This window comes from Dermacentor andersoni, chromosome 2 (assembly GCF_023375885.2).
Source record: "Dermacentor andersoni chromosome 2, qqDerAnde1_hic_scaffold, whole genome shotgun sequence".
Classification (NCBI taxonomy): Eukaryota; Metazoa; Arthropoda; class Arachnida; order Ixodida; family Ixodidae; genus Dermacentor; species Dermacentor andersoni.
In genome coordinates this window covers 100751457-100768502 of record NC_092815.1, presented here as the reverse complement: position 1 = coordinate 100768502, position 17046 = coordinate 100751457, and the positions used below count along the sequence as shown (strand labels likewise).

General features: G+C 50.4%; 1 protein-coding gene across 1 annotated transcript; it reads left to right on the top strand.

Moving 5' to 3' along the window:
* Positions 1-14148: 14148 nt before the first annotated feature.
* LOC129382708 (uncharacterized) lies at positions 14149-16302 on the top strand. Its single transcript, XM_055066828.2, has one exon. The coding sequence runs from the start codon at positions 14195-14197 to the stop codon at positions 15380-15382; it is 1188 nt and encodes a 395-aa protein (XP_054922803.2). The 5' UTR covers positions 14149-14194; the 3' UTR covers positions 15383-16302.
* The last annotated feature ends 744 nt before the right edge of the window (positions 16303-17046 follow it).

Here is a 17046-nt window from a genome sequence, read left to right as displayed (position 1 = left end):
CTGCGTCTTTCAAGAAGTCTAGGAGTTGATCGTCTGTGTACTGCAGAGGCACATGTTTTACTTTCCCAACGTTTCGCGTGTACGACTCTGGGATGAATGGCTTGACTTCCAGGCCACCTACACTTGAGAGCATCAAAAGGCGTTTCGCCGATGCTAAGGAAGCAACGCTGACACTGAAACTTCCATCTCTGGTCGTCCTGAAAGACTGTACTTTTTCTTTGGCAGCAGAAACTATTTCGGCAGACACTCGGTTTGGATTTACTTGCCAAAAAGTAGTACCTTCACTTGTTGGGCGAAAGACAACCGGAATGCCTACGGCTCGCTTTTTCTTATACGTGACGACAGTAAATGGTGCATCTTCACCCATCTCTTCTTCATCACTTAGCTCATAAGTCGATGTTCTATCATCGTACTTGCCGTCTTCTAGGCGAGGTTTCTTGGTCTCGGCTTCACCATCAGCCATAATTCCTGAATTCGCTGAAGTTGATTCTGAGTTGGGGTGAACCAAACGTGCCGGCTTTATGAAGCTTTGTGACGCTTGCAAGGCTCCAGGCTTTTCATTACGGCCCGTAGCGTCATTCATATGGCTTGTTACGTTTGGACGAGCATAAGGCTCGTGACGATGTTCTCGGCTTCCGACCACCGTAGCGGCAGGGTAATAGTCAGGTCTTCAAAAAAGAAATGTCGTACCTGTAAGACGCCTGGATCGTTGAATCTTCACCCGATGTCTTGTTAATCAATCGGCGTCGAAGGTAACCGTAAGTATCCAAAAAACCAGAAAACTCAGAGCACCACATAAAAACAGCGACCGAACAGATACACTTCTGGTGAATCTGGTGAACAGATACCCTGGTGAATCCAATTTAGCGCAGGATTACTCGGTAGCAAAGACGTTGGCAATAGGGAGTTTTAGGTCAAGGGACGCAAGCCGCACACAAGCGTTGGGGGAAGCCAACCACCGGCAGAACAAACGAACCCAAAGCGAGCACAAAAGAGACCTAAGGGCCGACAATGGAATTGCGTCCTCCAACGCTTGGGTGCGGCTTGGGTCCCCTAACCTAAAGCTCTCTAATGTCACTCACGTGTTCACGTCCGAAAACTACACCAACGATTGCGAAGAATGTTCTACAGGTCCCACTGAGGAGCTCCAAATTGATAAGGACAGTTCGGCGCTTCCTATCAGCCCCAAAGTGATAAACGATGTTTTATCAACCATATCGAGTAATCCAAAATAACATAAAAGATTACCCGAAACAAATATGAAAGAGGAAAGGTAGGGCTGTTCACCAGAAAAGCGTCTGGTTCGCTACCGTATATGTTTGGGAAAGGAAACAGGAAAATCGAAATATTGACAAAGGGAGAGGATTGGAATCCACGGTGAAATCGTGCGCATGTGCGGGCAGCATACCGCATGCATTCAACTGCACCCGCAAAAGCCAGTCGTCCTTAAAAAAAACACAGAAGAGTCTTCGCTGCTGTACTTAAGAATTAAAATCCTAGGTCTTACGTGCCAAAATCACTATCTGATTATGAGGCACGCCGTAGGGGTGGACTCGCGTACATAATTTTGATCACCTGTGGTTCTTTAATGTGCACATAAACCTAAGTACACGGACGTTGTTGCGTTTCCCCGAATAGAAATGTGGCCGCGGAGGGCGTGCTTCACTGCCTTTCGGGTTATCAGTGGGGACATATCAGTTTTCCCGTTTGCTAGAGCAGGCACAGATAGCAGACAAATTGTCCAGTAATACCAATGCATTGAATAGAAATTGATTGTGTAAACCAAATTGACGACAGTGGTTGAGATAATATTCATAGCCACAGATCCCATGCAGCATTGTCTGCCATTGCAGTTAGTGCTGTAAACTCTCGTGAAGGCAACTCCTAACTACGACTGGCACAGAACCGAGGGCTCACGTCGTTAGCCCGGTTACATGGATGTCGGGGTCGCAACGAAGAAATTTAGTTCGCCGCTGTCTGGTGCGCCTTCTATTCAAATCGGCTAACGAGATTGTGAATGCTAGGCTATGAAGACCGCCTCGCAACGTGTCTCGGAGAAAGTTAAATCGGCGCGCATGCAGTGGTCTTCTTCTCGCGATGCTCGAGCAGCTTTGTTCGCTTCATTATTTCCAGGGACCCCTGAATGACCAGGTAATTAATCATTGCAATCTAATTGCTTTCTTACTTCCCCTATGTAGGGGTGAATATCCGCGATTTACTTTAATTGATCGGGAGTGCTACGTGGGAGAAATGATAATACGCGCTGCAATGCCGTTTTTTCACGCTCAAAAGAGGGCCCACATTCCCGGACTTCACATGTCGAGGAAACGAAATGCGCCGTAGAGACGTGAGTTCTGCAGCTGTAGAAGTTGTGACATGCGAACTCTTGAACCATTGTGTTATTTTTCTTTTCGGTGTAACCACCACACCGCCAGGAACTGGTCAACCACAATGATCCGTAAAGTAATATGACATTATGCGCTGCGCTTACAGGGCATATGCACCTAAATCTTAGCCCGCCAGCGCTTGCTTACATGTCACGGCCGTCGAAATACTGCCAGAGCAGTCCAGCATACATGGAGTCCACAACTTGCCCCCCGCATAGTAAACTTGCAAAGGCGTGTTACGCAGAGGACAGATGCAGAGAAAGAGGCAAAACAAACACGTACGGCGTTGTGTTTGTTTTACCCGTTTCTTTGCCTACGTCCTGTCTGTATAAAGCGCTTTTTTTTTGTAAGTTTACTGCGGATCCCCAACTCCCCAAAGTTCGCACCTTGTTTCACTCAGCATTCAAACGTCATAGCTTCTGGCAAATCGTATTGCGTGACTCTTAAATAATTGTGGAAGTGAGGGATGCAAATGTGATTCACAATACTGCTTTTTTTTATTTACAGTACATTACTCTGAAGTGGAATTTACAAGTCATGCACAGGCGCTCAAGGCTGAGCCCACTGAGCTTTGACAACAAACGGTGATTAGTGTATGGGGATGGCACGACAAAGAAGAGGGGGGGAGGGGGGTCAGCACACGTTGCTTCAAATGATCACACTCCTGAGTGGCTGAGCTGCATCTCTAGGGCCACATACTCACGAAAGCAAAATGTGGCCAACGTAGAAAAATATATCACTTTTGAGCCTCTGGCGATATTACTTTCGCTGCTCCTCCGGGGGCGTTTTCCTGCTTTTGAGCTTAAGCCAGAACTACCCGTTCATCGAAATGCATATGACGCACGCGGTGCCCCCCGTAGTGTTCGTAATTTATTCCTTCCGACTGCGCAACCCGGCTCTTGTATGACGTAGGAGGGAGGCACCCGGACGCGCACCGGCTACATTAATTCGTACCTTTGGCGCGTCGGAACAGGAGTTTTACAATCTGCCAAGTTAACAACGCGGCGACGCGGCTGCTGAACATGTGCGTCATCTTGCTGACCAGGTCATTTGCAAGTGCCGGTTTCGCGCTCTTTAATGCGTAATTATGCGGACAGAAGTCCACATTCTGTGCTGCTGTGTTCGAGTGCATATACAGGTTGCCCCACATAACTTGAGCCACAGTTTTAAAAATGAAAGGAACTCCGGACGCGAGTTGAACCGAATGCATAATGTTGGCACTGCCCTAGAGTTACTCAAGTAGCTATTTTTTATTTTCCCCTTAACTCTAGCGGATTAGTTATGTTCAATTAATCATCTTTTTAAGTATTGGCTGCAGACCCCAAGTGTGATACGCAAAGTTGTAGAGCACCTTGAGAAACCTCTCAATAAATTGTTTACAACACGATATATCTCACGTGGTCCTTTTTTCCGTGTTCTAAAGAAAGCCCGCTAAATATGAATAAATACCACGTGGCGGGGCGATCGCGCACTGTTACTGTGCTGCTCTCGAGCATGCGATGGATGAACAAGGTCGGCTGCAGCGAGACTGGCCCGCGACAGGGCGTTATGTCTGGTCTAGCTTTCTGGGCATGCGGCTCTTATCGCATGACGGCGCAAATGCGGACTGCTGGCCGAGCGGTGCCGAAACGATAAAACGTCTAACGAGACGAAAGAGAACGAGAACATACCTTTATTTTTTGATGCTTGAAATGAACAAGAGCTGGCAGCCTGGCGACGGAGTATGATGGGGTTGGGTGAGGAGGCGGCGTTAGGGCCGGAATGATTTTCCAGTGAGCTTCAATCCAAAAAGCACCCTTTCGTTATAATGCGGGCTCGAAGAGGCCACCATCTGCTGCAATGCACATTTGACATTTCACAGGCACATTTTCCGAGGCCTCTTGTTCATGGTATCAAGGATGTAGTTGCAGACTTTTCTTTCTTTTTTTCTTTTAGGTTCTCTGATGTTGTGTTTGGTGTCCGGTATACTTGATCCTTGACGTAGCCCCAGAGAATGAAATCGAGGGGATATAAATCTGGCGACAATGCCGGCCAAGCAATGGGCCCATGGTCGTCCAATCCACTGTTTCGGGAATGCTGCATGCAGCCATTTGCAAGCTTTGCTGCTGCCCTGCGCGGGAGAACCACCATGCTCATACCAAATATCCTTGATCCTAGCCAATGTAAATTCGCAAAGAAAATCCTGAAGCGCCCCATCAAGGATGTCGTTGACATATCTTTCGCCTGTAAGCGTGTTATCAAAAAACACCATGCCAATGCTAGTGCCACCCTAAATTCCACACCCCACATTAACCGACCACTGATATTGTTGATGTGTCTTCAAAACCCAGTTAGGGTTTTCGTCGCTTCAATAGTGAGCGTTGTGGATGTTCATTTTGGCATTACGTGAGAAGGTAGCTTCATCGGTGCCCAGTATTTTGTTGACGAAACCTGGGTCCTCTTCTCTCTTGATTATAATCCAGTTTGCAAAGTCCTTTCGATTTTGGAAATCGCGAGGCTCCACCATCCGGTGCAGCTGCACGCGGTACAGATGAAGTTGCCTTTTCTTAAGTACTCTACACACTGAAGACTTTGACATTCCAGCTCCAGCACCCACCCTACGAAGACTTGCACGTGGGTCTGAGGAAAACTTCGACAGAATATCTATCTCCACGTTCTCCCCCAGGAGTGAAGATTCATGTCGTTTCTTCGTAAAAGTCCCAGTCTGTCTCAGCGTCTCATATGCACGCACAATCGTCATTGAGCTCGGATACGTACCTGGATGCCAGCGTTGAAATAGCTCAACTGCGCACCTTCTATGTCCACTTGACGAACCTAGAACCAAAACCATATCCACTCTTTCCTCATTGGAGTAAGCCATATCTGCTGCTCAACGTTGGTCACAGCCAAATAGCGTTGCTGTGGAGAACACGCAGGGATACGGGCGCCTGAGGAGCACTGGATATATTGCAGTTCGCTGGGATTGGTTCAAACGAGGTACATAAGGTATGATCTACATCCGCTAAACTGGAACATGCGGGCGCACTCTCTCAGGAACTGACGCGCCGGTCACGGTACACAAGTGTGAAGCCAGGCGCGGCCACCCGATACTGCGACCAGGAAGCGATGTGCACGTGCGGGGTGCGAGATCAAAAAAGACCGTCTGGTAGACAGTAAGTGTGAGAAGGAGAGCAGACGGGGCTAGTGCTAAAAGAGTCATCGTCTGAAGAAGGCATGCGTAATATTCTTTGAATATAGCCAAGGTTTTTTTTTTTACCATAAGTTAGTTTTGTCCCCGTCTGATTTATCCGCTGTTATTCGAGCCCTAAGGTTTAAATTTGTCGCATCATCGTTCAATTCGAAAACTACTACAATCTCATTTGTGTACAAAGCCAAAATTGCAGCAGCCGTCATCGCCTTCCATCGTCCCCACGCGTTTCGCCCTTTCCTTCTTTCAAGCAGAATCAAAATGCTGCTTTCGTCTTTTTTCTTTTTCGTGGTCTTAGACGCTTTATCGCTTCGGCAACGCTCGGCCAGCAGCATGCATTTGCGCCGTCATGCGATAAGAGCCGCATACCCAGATACCTGCACCAGGCATAACGCCCTGTCGCGGACCAGTCTCGCTGCAGCCGACCTTGTTCATCCATCGCACGCTTGAGAGGAGCACAATGACGATGCGAAAGCGCCCCGTCACGTGGAACTTTTCTCATATTTCGCGGGCTTTGTTTGGAGCGCGGAAAAAAGGACCACGTGAGATATATTGTGTTGGAAACAATTTATTGAGGTGTTTTTCAAGGTGCTCTACAACTTTGCCTATCACACTTGGGGTCTGAAGCCAATACTTTAAAAGTTCATTAATTAAACATAACTAACCTGTTAGTTAAGGGGAAAATAAGAAAGTAGCCTGGGTAACTGTGGGCCAGTTCCAACATTAGGCATTGGGATCAACTTGCGTCCGGAGTGCCTTTCATTTTTAAAATTTTTGCTCAAGTTATGTGGGACAACTTGTATATTGCGGGCGCTCTAATAAATGGCGACTGATGGTGTACGCGTGGCGTTGCTTAGGCCATATAACTTGAAGTCGCGCCGCATATCGCTTCCGCATTAGTCGCTTCCGCATTAGTCGATAAATGCGCTTTTAGTCACCCTCCACCCGACCGCGAAATGTGGCACAACGTGACTCGGAGAGAGACCCTGATACAAACAACAATTCACAGACTTCGGATTGGCACAGCTTATACCAAACGCTTCTTGTAAAAAATAGGGAACACCGAAAGTACTATGTGCTCCTTTGAGGAGGCTGAAGTAGACATAGAGCATCGGCTATTGCACAGGAAAAAGTAACGCTCATCGCAAGAAGCATTTTTTTTTGCAAAGGTACATGCTCCGGATAGGAGGCCAACATCACGATAGATAGAATCCTGGCTGCACGGCCATCAGAACACATTTGTAACACAGTGCCGCACGCCCAATAATAAAGTTCACTGAAGAATCCTGAATATCTAACAGTTACTAAGTTGCAACTCTGATCATGCCGCTATATTCGTCGAAGTGATCGATTTTTCAACATTTTCATATAATCGGGTTTCCCGTATTCCCTCATATTATCGTATTCCTGTGGTTCTTCTGTGTTTCCTTGTCAGCTAGCCCTTTGTTTTCAACCGATGATTGCGGCCGTGGGTACATCAACGTGAGTGCTGGAACACTTGTTAACTGCTCGGAAACAATTGTTTTTGTTGTATTCTATTCTGTTCTCTGTTTGACACTTCGTTTTTCTAGCCCACCCATGAATTAAGAAAAGAGGAGTATCTGGCGCCGTCTAACCGGCACCAACATCTCCTTGCACACTTATTAATGAAAGAATGTCACAACATAACAGAACACGACAAAGTATGTAGTCTAAACATTTTAACACCTTTGTCGGTCTACAAATGGTGATTTGTTTTCTCCATATGCTTAACACTTTCTCTCCAAAAGTGTAAGATCGAATCATTGATGAGGAAAAATTAAGTATTATTATTTTTTTGCAAACTTCTTGTGGGGTATAAGTAGCATGGTAATTGCGACAATGGACACGTATAACACCAACGTACCAAATATACTTTTCATAGTTTTCGCTGTCAAATTCTCCTGTCGCACATTTTACTGCGAATCAGGTGGTGAGCATTAACACACAGTATTCAACTATACGGCTTCCATAATCCTAGGTGTAATTTCAAATAGATGCCGCGTACAATAATATATCTTATAACCCTAAGGGTAAGAGTGCTGGCCGAGGGACAAAATAGCACCCTTAGAGGTGTAAAAATTGTTACAGTGTAATACAGGGTAGAAAATACAATTATCACTAAAGAAATGTGCGAGAAAAAAAACGAATACAAAATACAAGGACTCGCATTATACTCGGACGGCCGACCTTTCGTTCTTGTTTCTTTTTTTTTTTTCGAATATGATAACAAAGCTCCTGCTAAATAATAAATACGGCTATAAAAAATGGCTGTGGCTTAGGTAAGGTTAAGCCCAGGATGCGAAGCATACTAGCCTTTATTTTAGTTGTTGAACCACTGTTTAGCCTGGTGAACTGCTGTTGCTTGGCTATATTTGGTTCGGCTAGTAGAAGAAACAACTCATGCGTTACTCTGCTTCGCCTTCAAGAGTGGAACGCGACAGCGTTCCCGTCGACCCGCCAAGGGGTGTAAGACATGGGCTACGGCGCAGCGACTACGCGCCCCGCATTGGACGCGGTGAGCGTCGAGCAACGCAGCGTTCGGCGCGGCAACGAAATGTGCGCCTGAGCAAGCGACGCACGCCTGAGCCTTAGAAACAGCTCGTTTCTAAGGCAAAACCGCATTCACTAGAGGCGCTTTTGTACCGCTTCGAAGCATCGTACTCGTGGCTCAGTGGTAGCGTCTCCGTCTCACACTCCGGAGACCCTGGTTCGATTCCCACCCAGCCCATCTTGCAAGAGTTGAGCCAAAGCCACCTAGTATACCGCCGCGAGCGACGGCGCGAGTTGGAGCCCCGTTTCTCCTCTGTCGTGACGTCACGGTGTCACGTGGTATTGAAGGCGACACCGCCGCGCCTGAGGAGCTGGGTTGAGCTCTAGTAATATGCTTCGCATAAAAAAAAAATGGCTGTGGCTTACCTAAGGTTAAGCCCAGGATGCGAAGCATACTAGCCTTTATTGTAGTTGTTGAACCACTGTTTAGCCTGGTGAACTGCTGTTGCTTGGCTATATTTGGTTCGGCTAGACGAAGAAACAACTCATGCGTTACTCTGCTTCGCCTTCAAGAGTGGAACGCGACAGCGTTCCCGTCGACCCGCCAAGGGGTGTAAGCCAATGGGCTACGGCGCAGCAACTACGCGCTGTTACGTTTCGCCTACAACGCGCGGTAATGCCGGCGCGGATGCAACGGACGCCGGGGCTTCGTTCAAAGCGGCGGACATTTTGGGCCGTTCGACGCCGCCGCAACGCCTCCCCGCCAAGCGTGTCCAGGCGTGTTTCAGTGCCACGTGTCTTCGTGCGTGCGTGTGTGTGTGTGTGCCCACGCTTGTCAAAGCGCGGCAGCCGGGGAGCGGAGCTCCCCAAGTGAGGTGCCAGGAGGTCTGTCCGTCGGCGGGTTGGCGATGCGTCACTACACTCGGCTCAACATGTCTCTCGGCTCGACCGTGCGCGCCGTCGCGTGGGCTCATGCTCCGCCGTCGCGTGGGCTCATCCCGTGACCTTCCTTCTGACCCGCGACGCCGAGAGTATAAGAGCAGCTGCCCCCGGACGCCAGGAGAGAGGCTCCGATTTGTTCTGTTACGTGCTCTCCCGTCTCTCCACTTCGGTCGACCTGACCGGCCGCTCTTTTGCTATGTTAGAATAAACAAGTTGTTCTGTTACCAGTCTTCTCATGCTTTGCCGGGACCTTCGGATGCTTCCAGTGCCCCAGGCCGCCAGGCCAACGCTACCCTTGGGGCTTGCGACCCATTCGCAATAACGGGCGCCAGCACCGAGACCCCAACAACTGGTTGCCAGCGGTGAGATCGCGACAACGGAGGCCAGCAGCGATGAGATGCGGTTGAATGTATGCTGAGCAGCACAACGACCATCCGGGAGCAGTGCAACGAGCCCTGTGTGATGACTGGTTGCCTGCAGCGGAACGACTGCGCGGAATTCTTGGCTGCGAGGTTTGGTGAGTGCGGGACTTTCTTTTTCTGAGTTTTGCCAGGCTTTTGTTAGTGTCAGAAACAGAGCTGGTAATTGTGGTTGTCGTTGCTGCCGGGTTAGTTTGCGGCAAGACAATAGTAGGCAGTAGAGAAAGCAGCATTCAGAGCAGCCATGGATTTGAAGTCGTTGCGCAAACCGAAATTGCTGGAGCTTGCAAGAGAGTTGGGTCTGGATGTCTCAGACAAACTCAGAAAACCAGAACTGCTAAGGGCTATTCTTGAGTTAGAAGCTGAGGATGACGAGCTGTCGGAATGCCTTGAGACCATTGAGGAGAGGGAGACGGCAAAAAGACAGGAGCGCGAACGTAAAGAACAGATAGAACGAGAGCAACAAGAGAAAGAAAGAGAGCGCGACCGTCAACACGCTTTGGAAATGAAGCGTCTCGAGTTAGAGATGGAACGCGCTCGTAATGGAAGTCAGGCACACGGTGCAGGAGAACGAGTATTGTTCAAAATGACTGACCTGATGCGACCGTTTAAGCTTGGAGAGGACATTGGTTTGTTCCTGGTTAACTTTGAGCGAACGTGCGAGAAGCAGGGGTTCTCTCGGGAAACGTGGCCACAGCGCTTGCTCACTTTGCTACCCGGCGAGGCGGCCGACGTAGTCGCTCGCTTGGAGAGAGAGGAGGCAGAGGATTTCGACAAAGTGAAATCGAGTCTGCTAAAGAAGTACCGGCTGTCAGCGGAGGCGTTCCGTCGGAAGTTCCGGGAAAATGAGAAAGGCAAAAGTGAGTCATATACAGAGTTTGCGTACAGGCTTATGTCAAACATGCAGGAGTGGCTCAAAGAAGAGAAAGCGTTTGGTGACCACGAGAAAGTTCTGCAGTGTTTCGGGCTAGAACAGTTTTATAGTCGGTTACCTGAGAACGTGCGGTACTGGGTCTTGGATAGGCCAGACGTTAGTACGGTGGCTCGAGCCGCTGAGCTAGCCGAGGAGTTTGTGACGCGTCGGGCTCGCGGAGCTAAGGACGGTCAAAAGGGTGAATTTGGCTCCAAGTTTGAGAGGCCGAAGTTCACGCCCATGAGAAAGCGGTTCGAGACGAGGCGAGCGCGCGTGTGTTATACGTGCCAGAAGCCGGGTCACTTTTCGGCGCAGTGTCCGACCGAACGTGAGGAGACGGCGGCAACCGAAGCCGAACGCAGAAAGCGGTTCGAGACGAGGCAAGCGCGCGTTTGTTATACGTGTCAGAAGCCGGGTCACTTTTCGGCGCAGTGTCCAGAAACAAAACCAAAAGTCGTGTTTTTGTCTTTATGCAGCACTGACGAGAACATGAAGCTTCTCGAGCCTTACATGCGAGACCTCCTCGTGAACGGGAAAGAGTGCCGAGTGCTTCGCGATTCCGCAGCTACAATGGATGTAGTTCACCCCTCTTACGTAGAACCCGATATGTTCACGGGCGAGTGCGCATGGATCAAGCAAGCAGTGGAAGCTCATAGCGTGTGTCTGCCGGTAGCAAAAGTGCTTATTGAAGGACCTTTCGGAGCACTTGAGACGGAGGCCGCAGTGTCATCTATGCTGCCCCCCCAGTACCCGTACTTATTTTCGAACAGGTCCGATCACCTCCTGCGCGAGAAGGGGCTTTTGTTTGGTGAGGCTAGCGTTCAGGCCTTAACCAGATCGAAGGTTCGGGAGCTCGCTGCAAAGGCGGTAGTTGCGGGGCCGACGTTGTTGAACGATGAGAAAGGGTCAGAGGCGCAGCAAGCTGGTATTCAGAGCACGCCCGAACGGAATAAAATTGAGCCTGTAGCGTTAAAGGCACCAGATACTGGAGAGGAAATTCCCGATGCGGGAAAGTTAGAAGAGCTTCCGCTCGAGCTTCCGGGACTAGGCTCAGTGACGAACAGGAAAGACACCGATCAAGTCATTAGTGACTTAATAAGTAAAGCATCGCTGTCGCCTGAGCAGAAAACCGAACTACACCAGCTCTTACAAGAGTTTCAAGGTCTGTTCTCTGAGAGGCCTGGTAGGACTTCTGTCCTTACTCATGACATAGAACTTACCTCCCCAGAGCCAGTACGATCCAAGGCGTACCGGGTGTCACCCCGCCAGAGCGATATTATGGAGGCTGAGGTAAAGAAAATGCTACAGCTCGGTGTTATTGAAGCGGGTGAGAGTGATTATACCTCCCCTTTGATTTTAGTTGAGGTACCGGGCAAGGAACCTCGTCCTTGCGTCGACTACCGCAGGCTTAATTCCATCACTAAGGATCAAATTTATCCGATCCCTAACATCGAGGAGCGCCTTGAGAGAGTGAGTAGCGCTCAGTTTATTTCCACCCTAGATCTTGTCAGGGGTTATTGGCAGGTTCCACTTACAGAAGAGGCTAGTAGGTATGCGGCGTTCATTTCACCAATGGGGACATTCCGTCCTAAAGTTTTGAGTTTTGGTTTGAAGAACGCGCCATACTGCTTTTCAAGCCTCATGGATAAAGTGTTGCGGGGACAGCAAGAATTCGCTTTACCGTATCTAGACGACGTAGCGATATTCTCCGCATCCTGGCCTGAGCATATGGCGCACTTGCGGGCAGTGCTAACCCGCCTGCGCGATGCGGGCTTGACAGTCAAGGCTCCCAAGTGCCAGTTAGCACAGGCCGAGGTTGTCTACCTCGGACACGTGATTGGTCGGGGTCGTCGCCGCCCCTCTGAAATAAAGGTGGCCGCTGTGCGAGACTTCCCGCAACCGCGCACGAAGACCGATATTCGGTCGTTCTTAGGTGTCGCCGGCTACTATCAGAGGTACATCCCCAGGTACTCTGATATCGCGTCTCCCCTAACGGATGCTCTAAGAAAGACAGAGCCGCAAACAGTCGTCTGGGATGAGACAAAGGAAAGAGCTTTTAGCGCCCTAAAGAGCGCCCTAACAAGCCAGCCTGTGCTACGATCGCCCGACTACTCAAAAGGGTTCGTTGTTCAGTGTGATGCTAGTGAGCGAGGCATGGGCGTTGTACTGTGCCAACGGGAAAATGGAGAAGTAGAACACCCCGTCCTGTATGCTAGTCGTAAGCTGACGAGTCGTGAGCAGGCGTATAGCGCCACCGAGAAAGAGTGTGCGTGTATCGTGTGGGCCGTTCAGAAATTGTCATGTTACCTAGCTGGCTCGAGGTTTATCATTGAGACGGATCACTGCCCTCTCCAATGGCTGCAGACCATCTCTCCCAAAAATGGCCGCCTCCTGCGCTGGAGCCTCGCTTTGCAACAATATTCCTTTGAGGTGCGTTACAAAAAGGGGAGTCTCAACGGTAACGCCGATGGCTTAAGTCGAAGCCCCTAACGTGGGAATCAGCCTCAAAATTGCTTGTTACTGATGTTTTTCTTCCTGAGGCAGGATTTTTAACCTATTGCTTTCGTGTAGTGTTTCAAAGTGATGATGTGCTTTCTAGTGCAATTTTCCGATTTGTGGACGCGTTCTGAGTGCTGCTAAACTACTGTAAGGAACTAGGCAGCAGTATAAAAGGGGAAAGAGCCTGGCAGGGCTTAGTGAGGGTTGTGCCGTGCTTGCTGACTGAGCGGTTGACTTTCGGCGTAGTTCTAACGCTTGCCGGAAACGAGAACAAAAATGTCAACTCTCCCGAAGTCACTTTGCAGTGTCCTGTGTGCACCTGAACGTGAGAACGAGGCCTTCTCTGTGCGCTGCGCTCAAGAAACGCCAAAGGACGCCCGACTTCGGTTATGAGCATCATCGAGCGACATCCCTCCGGACAGCGGATGCAGTCCCCTGACCATCGGGATCTCCTTCCCCCGGTGGGGCGGTCTGTTACGTTTCGCCTACAACGCGCGGTAATGCCGGCGCGGATGCAACGGACGCCGGGGCTTCGTTCAAAGCGGCGGACATTTTGGGCCGTTCGACGCCGCCGCAACGCCTCCCCGCCAAGCGTGTCCAGGCGTGTTTCAGTGCCACGTGTCTTCGTGCGTGCGTGTGTGTGTGTGTGCCCACGCTTGTCAAAGCGCGGCAGCCGGGGAGCGGAGCTCCCCAAGTGAGGTGCCAGGAGGTCTGTCCGTCGGCGGGTTGGCGATGCGTCACTACACTCGGCTCAACATGTCTCTCGGCTCGACCGTGCGCGCCGTCGCGTGGGCTCATGCTCCGCCGTCGCGTGGGCTCATCCCGTGACCTTCCTTCTGGCCCGCGACGCCGAGAGTATAAGAGCAGCTGCCCCCGGACGCCAGGAGAGAGGCTCCGATTTCTTCTGTTGAGTTACGTGCTCTCCCGTCTCTCCACTTCGGTCGACCTGACCGGCCGCTCTTTTGCTATGTTAGAATAAACAAGTTGTTCTGTTACCAGTCTTCTCATGCTTTGCCGGGACCTTCGGATGCTTCCAGTGCCCCAGGCCGCCAGGCCAACGCTACCCTTGGGGCTTGCGACCCATTCGCAATAACGGGCGCCAGCACCGAGACCCCAACAGCGCCCCGCATTGGACGCGGTGAGCGTCGAGCAACGCAGCGTTCGGCGCGGCAACGAAATGTGCGCCTGAGCAAGCGACGCACGCCTGAGCCTTAGAAACAGCTCGTTTCTAAGGCAACACCGCATTCACTAGAGGCGCTTTTGTACCGCTTTGAAGCATCGTACTCGTGGCTCAGTAAGTGGCGTCTTGGCTACCGAAGTGGCAGGACGTGCTATCATGTGCTCCGAAGGAGCGGTATCAGCGGCCCATCTTGGCCGCGGAAACAGGAATGTTGATGAAGACAGCCAGGATTACCAAGTGATGCTGCCCCAACTGCCGAAAGGTCGGATTGTTTTTAATACTGTGTTTTTGCATGGCGATATCCGTGCTCGGCCGTACAGAGTCGAGGACTACCGTGACGCCCTGGCCAGCTTGAAAGTGCTCCCCGAGGTCGTCGCCTTGGGAGCTTTTCAAACGAACCACGTGTGGGCCGTAACAATGAAGAGCTCGGAAGCCGTTAACAAACTGCTAACAGCTGCAACAATTACTGTCAAGGGCCGGCGATGCCTGGTGGTTGATCCCAACAACCAAGACCTACGTCTTAAAATGCACTGGGTCCTCCATAACGTCAGCGATGAAGATGTACGCGAGGCCTTAGCGCCGTACGGCGAAGTTACGGAAGTCTCACGAGAGCGCTGGCGCGCACAGGGCGTGACAGACAAGGGCTCCACTACGCGTCTGGTGAATCTCAAGTTGAAGCCTGGCGTTAAAAGTGATGATATCCCGCACCAGCTGCGTGTTGCCGGAGAGCCTGCTTTATTAGTGGTGCCTGGAAGGCCGCCGCTTTGTTTGCGCTGCCAGGGAAAAGGTCACGTTCGCAGAGAGTGCCGGGTGCCACGATGCTCGCGCTGCAAACGTTTCGGTCATGACGAAAGTCAGTGTGCGCCTACATACGCGAACGTCACAGGGCCCATAAGGAGTACTGACTCTTCTGAGCTCGTCATGGACGAGGCAGAAGCTGAGGAAACGGCGGCAGTAGAAAACGCGAAGTTGGAACCACAACCAACGCCCCCGGCAACGGTCCCCGCCCCCTTGCAGCGAGCCGTTACTTCGATGCCTAGCAAACAGCAGCCACTGCAAGAAAGGCAGCCTGACCTGTCAAAGGACGCGCTGCACCGGTCGAAAAAAGCCAAGGAAGACTCAGCAACATCGACGGATCCCAACGCGCCGAGCGCAATGGAGACCGACGTGACTTCAACGTCGAATAAGCGGGCGCACATCGAGACGGTGAAAGACGACGACCCGGGTGGTGGCCTGAACGCCGAGGAGCCTCCTGCGAAAGCGGCACCGGTACGACGCTCACCATCCGGGCCGAAGCCCAGCGTTCCCCCAGATAAACGCAAGGCGGACGCGGCGCCGAAGTAGGCGCTGGGGTCTGCACTTCACGGGTGCCTGTACAACATGTCGCGCAAGATTTTCAAGTGCACGGACGGCAATGGGTTGTCGCGCCGGCAACCGTCCGTCGAAGAGGGTTCAGATGTGCCAGACATGACACTGCAAGGAATGGCCGCCTGCAATCACACGAATGCTGTGCGGTCATGTACAGAGGTGAGCGCCGTGCAACCCGTTTGCTCCTCACATAATATGCACGGTGAAACTGAAAAGCCAATGCGAGTAGCCACACTGAATGTCAGGGGCTTAGCGGCCCGGAGAAGGCAGTACCAAGTGAGCCGCCTGTTTTTGGAAAATGACTTAGATCTAGTTGCAGTGCAAGAAACTAAAATCGAGAGTGAGGATCAGACGGCCCGCATGGTGGAAACCTTTCGAACGCGCTACAATGTTTGTATTTGTCATGCTGTGGGCACATCTGGTGGTTGCGCGATATTCATTCGTAATAACATAGGCATCTCTGATGTGAGCATTGTTATCTCGGAAGCAGGACGCTTGCTTATTATAGACTTTTTATTTTCTGGTCACCCCTGGCGAGTGATCTGTGTTTATGCACCGAATAGCGCGACTGAGCGCGTAGCCTTCTTCGAAAGAATCGAGTGTTACCTGCAGTGTTCGAAACGTATTGTTATGCTTGGTGATTTCAATTGTGTGCTAATGGCAGAGGACAGAGCTAAAGTTGTACTTTGCCGCGACAAAAGTGCAAAGGTACTAGATGCACTAATCCAAGAGAATGATTTGGAGGACCTGGGCTGGCTGCTTTCAAATGGAAATCGACCCGTTTTCACACACTTCCAGCGTGGCAGCAGTGCGCGGCTCGATAGAGTGTACGCCACGGTTGACTTTGTGAGCATGTGCACTAAGTATGAAGTAAAGCATGTCTCTTTTAGTGATCACAGTCTTGTAATGGTGACGGTTGGGGGCAAGAAAAAGAAAACGCAATTCAATTGGCAGTTATGGAAGTTTAATGTTAAATTACTGGGTGACGAGATATTTAACGAAAAAGTAAAGAAAAAAATAGAAAGCGTGGCCGGCATTGCAGCGAAGTCGCGTGCGACTGAATGGGACCAATTCAAGAACGAATTCAAATTGATAGCTATCGAAAGGGGAACACTGCTCCGTCATAAAGAAAGGGAAAAAACCAAGGAATTGCAATGCCAGCTTGATTTTATGATCAGCATGGAAACCTCAAATCCCGGGATATACGGTAAAGACATCTGTGAAGTTAAGGGTGAGCTCGAGGCTATGGACGTCGAAAAGTATCGATCAGCAGTAATAAGAGCGCGAGCTGAGAAGATCTGGTTGGGGGAAACTCCTAATAAGCGCGCATTGTGTGACGAAAGGAGATACGCAACACAAAATGAAATCAGAGAAATTACGTATCAGAACACTATTACCAGCGACATTGAAGAAATTAAACGTGCATTTGTCGAGCACTATGAGAACTTAATAGGTGTAAAAAGAAGTGGGAGCATTCCGTTGACACAGGATACCCTTGATTTAATGCCACGGTTAGATGGTGATACTCGAGCCCTTTTGGAGAAACCCATTAGCGTAGACGAAATAAAACAGGCAATAACTGAACTACCGCTTGGGAAGACACCTGGGCCAGACGGCCTCGGTGCCGCATTCTACAAAGC

Excerpts from the sequence above, each read along its gene's own strand:
- LOC129382708 (XM_055066828.2), top strand. The coding sequence starts at position 14,195 with ATGTGCTCCGAAGGAGCGGTATCAGCGGCCCATCTTGGCCGCGGAAAC.